The sequence below is a fragment of the Pogona vitticeps genome, chromosome 5 (assembly GCF_051106095.1).
Source record: "Pogona vitticeps strain Pit_001003342236 chromosome 5, PviZW2.1, whole genome shotgun sequence".
In the NCBI taxonomy this organism is placed as follows: domain Eukaryota; kingdom Metazoa; phylum Chordata; class Lepidosauria; order Squamata; family Agamidae; genus Pogona; species Pogona vitticeps.
In genome coordinates this window covers 157,083,251-157,097,194 of record NC_135787.1, presented here as the reverse complement: position 1 = coordinate 157,097,194, position 13,944 = coordinate 157,083,251, and the positions used below count along the sequence as shown (strand labels likewise).

At 38.4% G+C, this 13,944-nt stretch overlaps 1 protein-coding gene across 4 annotated transcripts in view; it reads right to left on the bottom strand.

Moving 5' to 3' along the window:
- CFAP54 (cilia and flagella associated protein 54) overlaps positions 1-13,944 on the bottom strand; it is a 142,115-nt gene that overhangs the window by 54,652 nt on the left and 73,519 nt on the right. For 3 of the 4 annotated variants that reach the window (XM_078376053.1, XM_078376052.1, XM_078376051.1), the window contains 9 exons: positions 13,494-13,688; positions 12,428-12,588; positions 11,212-11,439; positions 9,798-10,021; positions 9,571-9,709; positions 7,979-8,066; positions 5,373-5,525; positions 3,369-3,569; positions 1,044-1,134 (listed from right to left, as the gene is read on the bottom strand). In XM_078376053.1, coding sequence (XP_078232179.1) covers positions 1,044-1,134; positions 3,369-3,569; positions 5,373-5,525; positions 7,979-8,066; positions 9,571-9,709; positions 9,798-10,021; positions 11,212-11,439; positions 12,428-12,588; positions 13,494-13,688 — 1,480 coding nt within the window. The remainder of the gene's footprint in view (positions 1-1,043; positions 1,135-3,368; positions 3,570-5,372; positions 5,526-7,978; positions 8,067-9,570; positions 9,710-9,797; positions 10,022-11,211; positions 11,440-12,427; positions 12,589-13,493; positions 13,689-13,944) is intronic. The other variant, XM_073000249.2, reaches the window with a different exon arrangement.

Below are 13,944 nucleotides of genomic sequence, written 5' to 3'. Positions count from 1 at the left end.
AAAAAAATTACACAGATTCTCCAAAATGGTTACACAGATTTTCGCCTACCACAGTAGTGATTTGGCTGTGGGTCATTTCTCAACCAGCCCTTTTAAGATAAGGCAAAGAAAAGATCTTAGATTATTTTTTTTATAAGGGATGCAATGGATGTTCACTGCCCTAATAGATTTAAACATTTTTTCACTTTCTCTGCCTGCACACCCCCCACGAAAGAGCAGAGGAAGTGTTTAATTTGCCAATATCATTAAGTGGTTATCTTATTAAGCCACTGCATGATATGAAAAATTCTCACCGGAAGGAGCCTTAAGAGCTATCACATATACTAGAAACAAACCACACCTAGCCACATTAAAAAAAAACCAGTAGAAGGGCCAGAAAGGTGCAGGTCAGACTGCTATGGAGGCAGGCTGGATTGTCTGATCACCATCCCAACCCTGCAGCAGACCACACACCAGGCTAAATGTCTGTGTAGTCAGCCTCTCAGCTTGCACTAAAAAAGATGGACACAGTATCTCTTCCTGATGAGGCAGAAACAGAGAGAGGAGGATCTCTGAAGGTTTCCTAGGTTGTGTCCTTCCCATGTTCAGATCTATGCTGACCTTCTTTCATACTAGACCTAGAGTCACTAACATCACTTCCTTCTCACATCTCCTTCTTGATCCTCTCCTGCAGAGGACAGGGGAGACACCTTGCTTTTGTTCTCAAGAGGTGAGGAGGCAGCCATGGTTCCCTGCATTTTCACCTTACACAGGCACAATTAGGATTCTTATTCTCTTTCCTATCTCAATGTTTTTCTATAATAAATTCTAGCTGTCTTGTCATCTTAAAACAAGAAGTGTGGATGTGATTTCCTTCCAAACAGGAAAGTGTGCATTGCTGCCTATTTTGATTATCAAGGAATTCATCTTCTAACAAGACCCATCGCTGGCCTTATCTTCTAACCCTTCAGCTGGCAGCCCTTCAGCTATGTATTTTACTAATTAAGTGTTAACATTGAAAATTTTTGATTGTTATCATTTTGTATCTGTTGCACTCTATATACCTTTTGTTGCCCATAGAGAAGTGAAGATTTCCAAGTTCATGGCATGCCTGCACCTTGAGGCCTTGTTGGTTTTTTGTTTCAAGAGCTTCTGCTTTCCAGACATTCAGGGGAGGGGAGACATTCAAAACATTAATATATTTCATACTGAATGGATTTATGTCAGAAAAGCTATACTGTATGCATTTAGGAAGTAATTAATCATTGTCTTTGATAATGCTATTACTTACATCTATTACTATGCTGAAATTAATTTTAAAATACAAGTGGGACTTGCAACAAATTGTCAGGTTACTCCATGCCAGCCATCCCACCTTCACCAAATGCCAGCCCTCATCCCCCTCCATTATGATTTCCCATTCAACATTCCAGTGTCATTGAACTGCTTCAGATTTTTTTTATTTTTTGTCTTCTTGGGGTTTTTCTCCCTCAAGAGAAATCCTGTACTGCTACAAACCATGTGACTGCTTTCCAAAAGGTGATTTACGGTTCTTTTTTTTTCCTTTGTGGTCCTAATCATGGGTACATTTTCATTGACACTCACTGACAGTGCACCTCTCCCCCCAGTTCTTGTTATTAGCAGACAAGTGCATAAAAATAAAAATTAATGCTATCAGTTTAATTTAACATGTGGGGACAAAAACATTATGATGACATATACACAAGAATTTCATGATCAACAAAAAGAAAGTTGTCATATTAAAATAATCTTGTATTTCACCAAGACATCTCACCACAACAGAACTCCATCAAGAGAGTCCCAGGGATGCATACTTGTATGTATCAAGAGGTTGCAGCAGAAAAAAGAGAACAGAAATAGAGCCACTGCATGAGCTTTTCTGAAAGACCAGATCTTTTTGATTCTCTCTTCTAGATGTAACTCTTTCCCAAGACGTGTAATAACTCTATGGCTTACATGTAACACTGCTTACATGTAACACTGCACAAGTGGATGTGCACTAACACAATAGGAATGTCCTTCTCTTTCTCCTGCCCCAAACATTACTCTGGGTGGCTTCCTGCCTTACTGGTTTTGAGCACATGTTAGATGGGGCCATGAAGGGAAAGGGAAATGACTTTCCACTCCCCCAGGCCTTCTCATGGAAACCATTTCCAGCAAATAAATGATTAATGTGCTATAAAACTAGAAGTGGTACCTGAATTTGCCTTCTTCTTCCTCCCTCCCAATCTCATTGTTCTCTTTGTTATACATTTTAGACTGTAAGTGTGCAGAAGAGGCCAACAGAGATGCCTCTGGCAGGGCATCTAACCCTGGCCCAAGGTCCCAGGAGAATAGTGTACTTGCCTTGCTGGAGGAGATGGTCCTTAGCACACCTGAAGCTAAGGACAGCACAATGCAGACCAAAATGGGATCAGAACCACTACAAGTGGAGATCCCAGCCATTTCCCTGGGGACCCAAGACTGTGCCACATGAACAGACACTATTCCTGCCAAAGCAGCAGATTGAGACCCAGGAGTTACACCAGGCCGGCTAACACCAGAGTGCCCTCTGGAAGGAGCCAACCTCAGTGGGAAGTTGGAGCTATAAAAGCCATGCTGAAGGAGGTGGAAGGGCTCCAGACTCTGCTGGAGGAAACCAGGGTGGAGTCTCCAGATGAAATAATAAAAGAGAAGGAGGTAGATGCTGAGACCTCAGTACTTCCCCAGGAGTGAGACTATATAAACAAAGAGGATCATTGGATGGGGGAGGCAGTGGAGCTGCAGATTCCCAAAGGGTGAGACACCTATACACCAGTATCTTCAATCAGCCCCTTGTCCTAGTTACTGGGGGGGGGGGGGAATACACCCAGCCAAGGCTCTAAATTCCTGGAGAAACCAAAGGAGATGCCACTGAAGCACTGATATTTCATGTGCCCTGCCCTCACTGCAGTCATACCAGCCTTTGCTTCTCTGGGCCTCAAGCTTCAGAGGCCAGTGGAATCAACTGCCGAGACAAACTGTGGACGTATTTCCCAGTGCAGTCAACTGGGGGATCTGAAAAATGAAAGACTGAGCCTGGGCCAGCAGAGTTAACTAGCCCTGTGGCTGGACTGTTCAGAAAGTTGTTGGTTGTTGATTCCATCTCCCAAGTTTCTATAAGTAAAATTATTTTTGTACAAGCTAATATCGACTCCATGGATTGGGGTCACCCGGTGACCAGGAAAGGGTCAGAGGGGATCACCTGAGAATAAGGACCGCCTTATTTTGTATTTAGCAATAAGCCATCCTTGGAGTTTTGACAGGGATGGATAGAGGCTGAAAAACAGGAGAAATATGCTATAAATAAATAAATATCAACCGTAAGAAAAGATGGATTATAATCTCACCAAGTGTTTTCTCATATGAAGAAATGACGATTGACAGTTTTGACTGGGGAATAGCATTGCTCTGAACCATACTGAGGCAACTAAACGTTTCTTCTGAAAGATCAGGTGGTTGTGGCTGGTATGTCAACTCAGCCCCCATAACAAATCCCACTTTTCCCTGTGAAGATGCTTGGTTTCTGGTGCTTAATCTTCTAGAAAAATCTAAATAAGAATAATAATTAATTTATTAAATGTCACCTATTCAGGAGATATTGATTCTGCCCAATGAGCTAGGGAGTCATGGCAAGAAACAGATTGCTTCCAGAATTAGTTCTCTGCTATTCCAGAAAATATACTAAATTCAGAAGAACTTTGTAGGCAGCCAGCAGAATGGTTATGAAGTATGAATGTAAAATTAATAGTAATTGGCTCAAAATATTCACAATAAAAGACATACAGATGTAAAAGAACCCCAGTTGTTAACTAAGCATACGTAGGGAATAAATTATACATGATAGGAATCAAATTCACCTTTATTCTTTTTTTTTTCATTTTGATCCAATATTATGACCTTTCAACACTGCCTTTTTTAAAAATCTTTTTTTAAAATAAAGAGCCACCTATTCTTTGTCAACTCAGTTTTTGCAGGTCAGTGATTTTACCCACTTTAATTCAGGAGAAAACCATTTCTCAAATAAGAATGAAAATAGGAGGATGCAAATTAGATAGTGGTGATTTAAACAAACAAAATAAAAGAAATATTTCAGTATCAAAAAGGTCAATATTATAATGAAGGAAGAAACATGGAATTTTAAAAGGAATAAAAAATATTTTTCAAGGATCATGTGCTGACTCGACTACTCTTTTCAAGTCAGAGCTTTCTTGTAAACTAATGACGGAAAAAAAATACAAACAGAGATGGAATTCAGCCAGCAAGTTAGCTTTTTCCACAAAAAATCTCCTTATCTTTGAGAAAAGCATTAATAAGAATCAATGCAACTCATCTAATTATTTTTTAAACTTTCTAAACTCAGTTCATTTTCAGTGTCTTGTGCATTCTATCTTGAGTAATTATTTCCCCAGGAAATTACTCTTGTATAAATTACCAATTTCTAAATTTCATAACGTGCTTCTTGTGTTATAGCCAGTATCCCATTGCTGGTTTCAACTGTAAAACAGCCGAACCATTGTTGAATGATTAAGTTGACAGTCATGTAAACCTCACTAGTTAATGGGTCTACTCTGGCTGGGATAAGGAATAGGATACTTATATGTTTTGATATACCTTTAAAGTAAAGTAGTGGGGGACATGGAAGGAGCTTCCCCAAAGAATGTGAGGGCCAGCTGATCCTTCCACTCCAGAAGCACCACTGGATTGCTTCTAACACCGACAAAAAGAAGGTAAAGCAGTTACCTTTCCCAAGATTCTTGATGGCAGATAATGCCAGTAAAATCCCATGAAGTCTCAGTAAATACATGTTTAATAGGCATTTTAATAATATACTGTACATCCCAGTTGTTTCTAGTAACTTAAAGTTTGTTTGTTTTCCATATATATATGAATCTTTCAGGTTGGATCCAGGACCTGCTTTCTATGAATAGAAGAACTTTAAAAAATTTCCTCTGAGCAATTTTCAGGAATCCCATTCTCCATCATACACTTCAACTGAGCCCCAACTTTCTTAGCAGTCTTTTCAGAGAAGTGGAAAGGCTACCACAGTGGAAGAGGAAGTCCATTTCTAACAGACCAGTTGAACAAACCTAAATCTAGCTCAATGCCTACATATCAGAGATAATAATCCATTAATGTTTTATAATATTTCCAGCAGTTAAGTGGGCTGAGTGAACAGATAAAAATAAAAGTATCACTAAGTACAAATGTTCTTTGATATGAAATCACTTTCTGTAGTTCTTCTGTTTAAAAGTGAGTCTTCCAATGTCTGATTCTTAAAGTTAGTCCGGACCTATACAGAGTGTACCTTCATTGCTAACCAAAAGAAATTATGAATTAAAACAAACATTCACCTTGGGTGTGAGCAAGAAATAATGAAAGTAATTTCCTGCTGTATTTCAGGGATCTGCTGTGGTGCTTTGATTTTTCCAGACTTTCACGGAAACATTTTAGCGTATCAGCCACATCCAAAGGTACAGAAAACAGTAATGTTGGTGGATTCACATCTGAAATGAAGCATTTAAAAGATTTAACACTGATGATATGATATGTTAATAAACAATAATAACTAAATTGTTGATAATTCTTTCTTCATTGGAACTAAAAAAACCTAACTGAATGTTTCAATGTTTTAATTTTACATTGTACAACACAGGCATGTATGTCAAGGAAAATTACAGGCCTGAGCAGAATGGAGTGTATTAATGAGAATCCATAATGAACAGGTGTGTTAAAACTGAGTCAGGATGACTCAGCAGTGCTGATGCAACTCAGGGATGATGCAACTCAGGGATGATGCAATGTGTGATCTGATTGGTTCTGTATATGTATATATGTGTGAGTTGTACAGTCAGTTGTATCTTCCTGCTTGAAGATCACTTCTACATGTTATGCTGCCAGACTGCTGTAACTACTGCTGTAAATACACGTTGCTGAAGGAAATACTGCTGGATTGTGTATGAGTTATTTCTGGACTGCCTGGACCGCGATTTCCGCTGCTAAACTGCTAAGAAATGTAAGAAATAAGAATGTAAGAAATAAAAAGCAGAATTTGCCATCATTCTGTATACAGTACTTCACACTGGTGAAAAGGGACAAGCGGTTTCTCTGTGTCCGCACTGAGGCCTTAAAAGATGAAGGATCTACCTCTGGAATGAGAAGACCAATATCCAAAGGGGAAGGGAGTGGGAGGAGATCAAGCAGATGAGGCTAGGGCAAGATAAGGCAAGGAAATCCAGGGCAGTGTGATACACAGTGAGATAATTATTCAGACTGAGGAAGCAAGTCAGAAACAATATTTACAAAGAGTCAACTGTGTTCTACTAGTTGTCATATAAAGGAAGTCCCTCTCTGGTCATTATACGACTGGCACTGTGAGCTGTCCTTCACATTGGTTGGAGAATGAGAGTAGAACAGGTTTTTAAAAGAGGTAAAACCCATTTGCTACTTCTGTGAAATATCCCTACAGCTCTACTGAAGTACAGAGATCCTGCTTTATCCTTCAAAACCCATGCACACAACACAAAACCAAAACAGAAACCCGAACAGAATACCAAAGTATAGAAGATAAGCTTCGGTGCAGACATCTTCCTGTTTTGCACAGAAAAGAAGACAGAGCCAACAAATTCAATAGATTATTTTACAATGAAACAATAATCAGCCATGACAATAGAGTTTTCCTCCTTACCTATCACCATACCCAGCTACTTAGAGCATTTAAAATTATTCATACTTCCTCCATTACATTGTGTTAGTATCTACAATCAATACAGTCTGTGTATGATTGAGGCATGGCCTAATATTACAGTAGTGCCTTGACTTACAAACGCCTTGACCTACGAACATATTGAGTTACGAACAGCTCCGTTCACATAATTTTGCTTTAACTTATGAACAGGGTTTTAACTTACGAACACAAAAAAGCAGGCGAAAAGGATGGAAAATTCAAATAGATAACTGTAGGTGGCGATGAGGCTGCTTCTTTGTAGCTCTTTTGCCCGGGCAGTTAGAGAGTTGCGATCTGAGGAGGCTGCCTAATAAGGTAAGGTGCTGCTTTGTACTTTTAAAAAACTGTTCTGGGTATTTTTCAGAGTGGTTTTCGGCTGGGGGGGGACTATGTTTCTGTGCTGTGCTGGGTCTTGGGGGAGTTGTTTGTTTTTTGTTTCCCCTCCCCCATTTCCGATGGAGGGGTTGGTTGCTTTTTGGATGTTTTTTCCAATTTCTGATGGGTCTTGGGGGTTTGTTTGTTTGTTGGGGGGGTTCCCCATTTTTGATGTGTCTTGCATGGTTCCCTTGCTTTTTTGCTTCATTCTCTTTGCATTTCTGATCTGCTCCATTTGTTTTCTGTGCTTTTGCAATGGTTCCTGCATGCTTCCCTTGCTTTCTTGCTTCATTCTCTTAGCATTTCTGATTTGCTCCGTTTGTTTTCTGTGTTTTTGCATGATTTGCATGCTTCCTTTGCAAATCAGAAAAGTTTTTGCCAGGGTCAGAGCTGGCTTGGTTTAAAATGCGTTGGTGTAAAATGTGTGGGTTTAGAATGTGTTTTAGACTCCAAACTCTCTCCCTCCCCCATTGTCTTCTCTCTCTCTGTCTCCCTCCTTTCCTGCCCTTTTTAAACTTAAGTCATCTTAGGTTAAAAAAAATTCTCCCCCTAATGGTAGAGGATAGATTAACCGGTTTTGCATTAGTTCCTATGGGAACTAATGCTTTGACTTACAAACCGTGCCTTGACATAAGAACAAAAGACAGCCAGAACGAATTAATCGGGTTTCAATGCATTCCTATAGGAAATGCTGATTTGACTTACAAACGTTTTGACTTACAAACACCATTCTGGAACAGATTAAGTTTTTAAGTCAAGGCACCACTGTACATGGTATACGCACACACCTTAGTAGTCAAAAAGGCATACATAATAAACTGTTCAAATGAAAACAGTGTTCAATGTTTGTGCTCTGACCTGAGATATCAAAACAGTCCTTATCAGTTGTTGCTTTATATTTCACAACAGAATGGAGCTTTTTCTCAACAAAGTCTCTGCAGCCCACCTACAAAATAATGTTTCCCAAAGAATTACATCAGCTAACTATATTTTCAAATTTAAATAACTACACTCAGATTAAAGTTAATGAATAAAAACTGAGAAATCATAAAATATAACATACACAAAGCTAGACTACTTCGGTCACATGATCACAAACAAAAGTACAGACCATTACAGCTGATCATTTAAAAGTAAAAAGTAAATGGAAACAGAAGCATAGGAAAGCGAGGAACTCATTGGCTGAAAAATCTGGGAGACTAGTTTGGATGCAACACAACTACATTGTTTAGAGCTGCTACATCCACAGTAACAGCCGAAATGCCATTCATCTTTCCAGGAGGAGAACATAAAATTTGACTCTGCAGAACACTGAAAATCCACAGCTGTGATTGAAAAATAACTTTGGATGTACAAACAAATTATTTAAACTGCTTTTATTTTCTGCAATTGATATTTTTAAAATGAGAATATGAACATTGATAATTGCAGGAAAAAATGTGCAGCAAAACAAACATTGGAAACGGGTACTTAGAAATTTAGTATTGCAAATGTTGGTATGAATTGACATGATCTGTGTCTCTAAGACCAATGTGTAGATCAAAATGTGTAAGAAATCAATTACTGTCTTCTCAAAAATAAGTTCCATTGGCCAAAATCCTGTTGGCATGACTTTGCACCAGCACGACCCGGCTCAAGTGTCAGAAACATTTAATTCACATTAAATAAAAGCTTCTTAATGATAATAATCATGTGCCATCAAGTTGATTCTGACTTATGGTGACCCTTTTCAGGGTTTTCCAAGTATAGAATACTCAGAAGTGGTTTGCCATTCTCTTCTTCTGAGGACTGTGCAGCTTGCCCAAAGCCATACAGCCTGCCTCTACTCACAGGAGGCACAGTGGGGAATCAAGCTCCCAACCTACCTAACTTTTCTAAGCCATCCATGTAAGCTTCTTATCCCCCCCATTTTAGGCTCCAAAGCTTCCTAGGGCTCCCTTTTGGGGAGGAAAGATTTAAATATTTTTTTTTAAATTCACTGTCAAATTGCCACCAGTAGCAATCCAGAAGTGATTTTCTACTATGCTGGCAGAAAATTACACCAATAGGATTATGCCCAATATGTCCAATTTATGCACATAAATGAAGCCTTACATATCCACCAGCTCTCATACTTCCTTGTTCTGACTCAGTGCTCATTTCGAGAAACATATTTACGTATATTTAAAAAACGCAAATTTCTGAGGAAATAAATTTTAAATATTCAAATAAATATTGCAACACAAATTGTCATGTGTTGTTTTTAGTCACTAATTATGAAGCAAGACTGAGGAGACTTACGAGTGAACACATACATAAGTTTCATGGCCTGGAAAGAAAGACTTTTTCAGACATACCAATGCCAGCACAGTCATATAGGGAAAACCTTGCCATAAGTCCTCCAATGTTTAACACAAGTCCAAATTTAAAATACAGTCTTCCAGTGGTTTGCCATGACTAAAACATTTTACCTGATCTCCAACGTTAGTGACAAGATGTTTGAAATGAACCCGTGGACTATCAAAGTCATTTCTTTGACTTTGTAATCTCTCCTGCAACTGTCTCTGAGCAAATACCAACAGGGAAGTCACTTGCTCTGTATATCTCTCACTAGGGGAAAAAAGACAATTTTTCAAATAAACAACACACTATCTCCTAAATGAATCCCCCCAATCAAAACCCACATAATTTTACTTACTGCGTAATTGTGTTAAATTGCATGGCTACATATATTAGTGATTCCCACTTCTTCAAACGAAATAGAAACTCAAGAGTTCTCAGGACCAAATTACATACTCCTTGCAGATCAACAACTGTTATATCATCAAATGGATATTGAAAAGAAAGATTTGAACCACCTTCGTCATCAGTAATGCCTCCTACGCAGCTTGGAACACAAAAATCTCCTTCAGCTTCAATAATCTATATGTTCAAAACAGAGGGTATTATAACATAATCTGAAGTTATGCTTGGTTCTCCTATGAGTTCATCAAGCATGCTGCACATTCGTGCTTTCCATATCACAACTGCATTAAGTACGCACACATTTTAAAATCCAACAACAATATCAACTCATTTAAACATTTTAAAGTATAAGGAGCTGGTTAGTTGTGTCCCAGCATCTCCAGCTCCAGTCCCTGGTGTTGCCAGGGAAGGTTTGAAGAGGTATTCTATCTGCATTCAACTGAACATACTTAAAGATCCACACATGACTAGAAGCCCTGGTAAGATAGAATTTCTGATTGCATAAATGCAAGTATGTTCAGCTGAATACACATAGATCTTCTTCATCAATAAAGGAGACCTGTAGTAGAGAGGTAAGAAGACTGAAGCACATGTTATTTCAGTTGAGGTCTCAGTAACAAAATGTTGTGCTGTAATTGTTACTGAAACATTACTGCACAAACACAAAGATATATTTTTGTTATATCTGTCTGGCTGGGCATTTTTAAGAGCCAACTTAAGACCTGTCTCTTCAGACAGGCCTTCTCTCCTGTTGTTACCTAACTTATCTTTGTGTTTGTGCAGTAATGTTTCAGTAAAAATTACAGCACAAAATTTTGTTACTGAGACCTCAACTGAAAAAACTTCATGGATTATACTTGGACAATTACGGATCTTGACTGCCATGCTGGTTCAGGTATTCTGGTAACTGTAGTCTTCCAAGCAAAACCATCAGATCTCCAAACTGATCAGTGCTAGAAACACAAAAGTTTGCATTCCTACTACCAGAGTCTCAATTTATTTCTATCTCATCAACACTGGGATGAGTATTGAGCTAAGAACTAGGGTGGAAAGACAAAAGAGACAGTGGATCACTGAAGCAGAGCATGGAGGCAGGGAGAAGAAAGAATGGGGACACAGAAAGAGATCTCATTGAGGTAGAACTAATGTGTTTCAAACCCTGCTGCAAGTGAATTGAGCACTAAGGTGAAGAGAGGAAGAGAAATCAGTAGTAATGTAAGAATGGGGAGGAGGCAGAGGAGAAGAAATAAGGGATTGGGATGAGGATAAAACTTATGGATATTTAAACCTGGTGAAGTCAGGTACATTTGTTAATAAAAAATAAAATTAACACAGTACATAGATTATATTAATAAAAATACATTTACCTTAACAGAATTACTAGCCTGGAGATCAACAATCATGTCCAGCAATGCATTTGATGCCATGTAGTATGGTAGCCAAATTGTATTAAGAAAAAGCTCCTTGTTGATAGGAAGTGGTGCATGAAAAGATGCTGAAAGTTTCATAATTGATTGCACTTCCTGAGTATAGTTCCAAAGGTCTCGACAAGCATTCTGAAGCAACGTCCAATGGCCACCACGATGAGCAGTAACCTGGATCACAATGCATCAAAATGCAGTTAAAGAATGGAAGTTACTGACTCCTCAGTTGCTTAACCAATAGAAAATAAATACACATTTCTGGTAATAATACTTGTTTATATGTTCTTCCTGGGAGGATCACATATTTTTGTACTAGGCTTTGGGGGAAGGTCTACAGCACTTGCTACAGAGAGTTCATTTCTGCTTCAAAGGCGCTCAGTAAGAAGTTATAAATTATTTATTTAAAGTAATTTTGGGAAAAGACCAAGCTAAAGTAGGAATTGAGCACTTATACTTTTTCTTTGTTGCCTGTTATCACCTTCTCATCCCCATTGAGTAGCTAAGCCACTACAGTATTTCTTTTCTCTGTATTTTACTACACACTGAAGAATGCTTTTTAATTGCTTTTAGCAGTTCTTGCTAGCTTCAGCTCATTCTCAGTTTTTTCTTCCTAAAGCCATTTCTGTAATTATTTGGTACTTGTCTATACTCTTCCTTTGTGGCCTGGGCTTCCTTCCACTTTGTATGGACACCCTTTTTAGTTTTCAGACCCTCTCTGAGTTTTCTATGAAACATATTGGTCTCTTTCTTTCTTTCTTTCTTTCTTTCTTTCTTTCTTTCTTTCTTTCTTTCTTTCTTTCTTTAATTCTATTTATATCCCGCCTATCTGGTCATTGCGACCACTCTAGGCGGTCTTTCACCTTTAATTATCTTTAAAAAATTATTTGTAGTTTCTGCCTTTAAAATGTCCTTCTTAAGAAACTCCTACTCATTTTGAACTCCTTTTCTTGTTAGGCTCTCCTGTCATGGGGCCGTTTCTCATGCTGGAGTTAGATCTGAAAAATGATGACATTTGGAAGGGAAATGATGAAACCAGAAGAATATGAAACAAGTAGTGGTGCTATTCACTGAAAATATAAATAAATAAATAAATAAATAAATAAATAAATAAATAAATAAATTGTGAAGACATTATACTACAATAATTAAAGTATATTACCACAGCTCTTTTAAAGTGCAGAAATGTTTTAGAAAAATGCTCCAGCACAGCAGAACAACACTGAGCTCTTTCACGTTCCTTGAGAGTCATGTGACCTTGAATTGACCGAGGAGTGTCTCTTTCATTAGACTTAGTGCTGTGATTAGAAGAGACATCTGGATCTAAAACCGGATAGAAGAATCACATGGTTAAATCAAAATAAGTTATGAAAGACCCTGGAATTAGCAGTAATAGTGATTAAGTATACAGTATTATGTTAAAAGTTAAATATTTAGTTACTGAAAAAGTAACCTTTATTGTGCATATTGATGCTATTATGTTGCTATTCAAGCTACAGTTGCAATTGTGCCTAAGAAATATGCCACTGAATTTAACTGAATAATCAGCAAATCCACAAATCACTGACTATTCCAAGTTTGGAACCAGTGAACTCATTGATGCATTTTGGTACTCAATATTGCTTCATGAAAATATCCTACATTGTCCTCTGCACAGGAAATATGTGTCGAACAGTATGAAGTTCGAACAAGGAGCACTGATGACTGGATGTCACTTTTTTCTCTGGTCAGAGAAAGCAAATGAAAACATGTCCAGAAAACAGCTACCAGAAATCTTTAAGCAGAATACACCAAATGATAGGAAACAGCCACACTCTCCTTTTTCTTCCACGCTTGCTGCTATTTTCTAGTGAGAACATCATATCACCAACGAAAACCTTTGTAACCTCCACCTTGTTACTCTTCAGCTTATACAGCTTTGCCACATATAATATACACAAACGTACAGTACATATATATCCTGTCATTCTTTTATGTTCACTGACAGCTATTCTAATTCTGACATTTCACCTGCCCACTTGCTTCAATCCATATGAAACTTTTACCACTCTTAGAACTTAGTCCTGTCAAAACTCAGAGATGGAACAATTTACAATATGTAGTGGTAGGTTAGTTGAGAGCCTATAAATGTTCATTTTGAGGATGCTTGGAGAAAGAATTTGTGCAGAAATACCTTCAACTTGAATCTCCTCACAGATTGTCAGACAAAGCAACAAATAGCAACCCACCTGTATCAGGGACTGAAGATGACAGCTGACTCATAGTGGAATCCATCATGGCGTCAGCTTCAGGGGTGAGGCAATTACTGTCGTCAAGTGGGCTTGAGGTAGAAACAATGTCTGAAGAGGCATTCTGTGATGTACGGTCAGAGGCAGGCAAGGAAGGACCAGAGTCGAAGGCAGGGGAAGTAAGGTCAAGTATGTCTGAGCAAAGAAGAGTAAGGAAGCCTTGACTTGCTATAAGCTGTTAGAAGCAGAATATTCCAGGCAAGTATGCCTTGGCCTCCAGAAATTCATGTACTCCTAGCATTCCAGAAGCCCAAAAGAGAAGCCAATGTGAACGAACAGTAAAAGGTTGTATTAAGGCTTCCTCTCATGGTTGATCAGCTATGAATATTCCTGGACTAGATTTCTGACCCTTTAGTTGCTGGCACTTCACAAGACCATTGCTGCGAGAAGG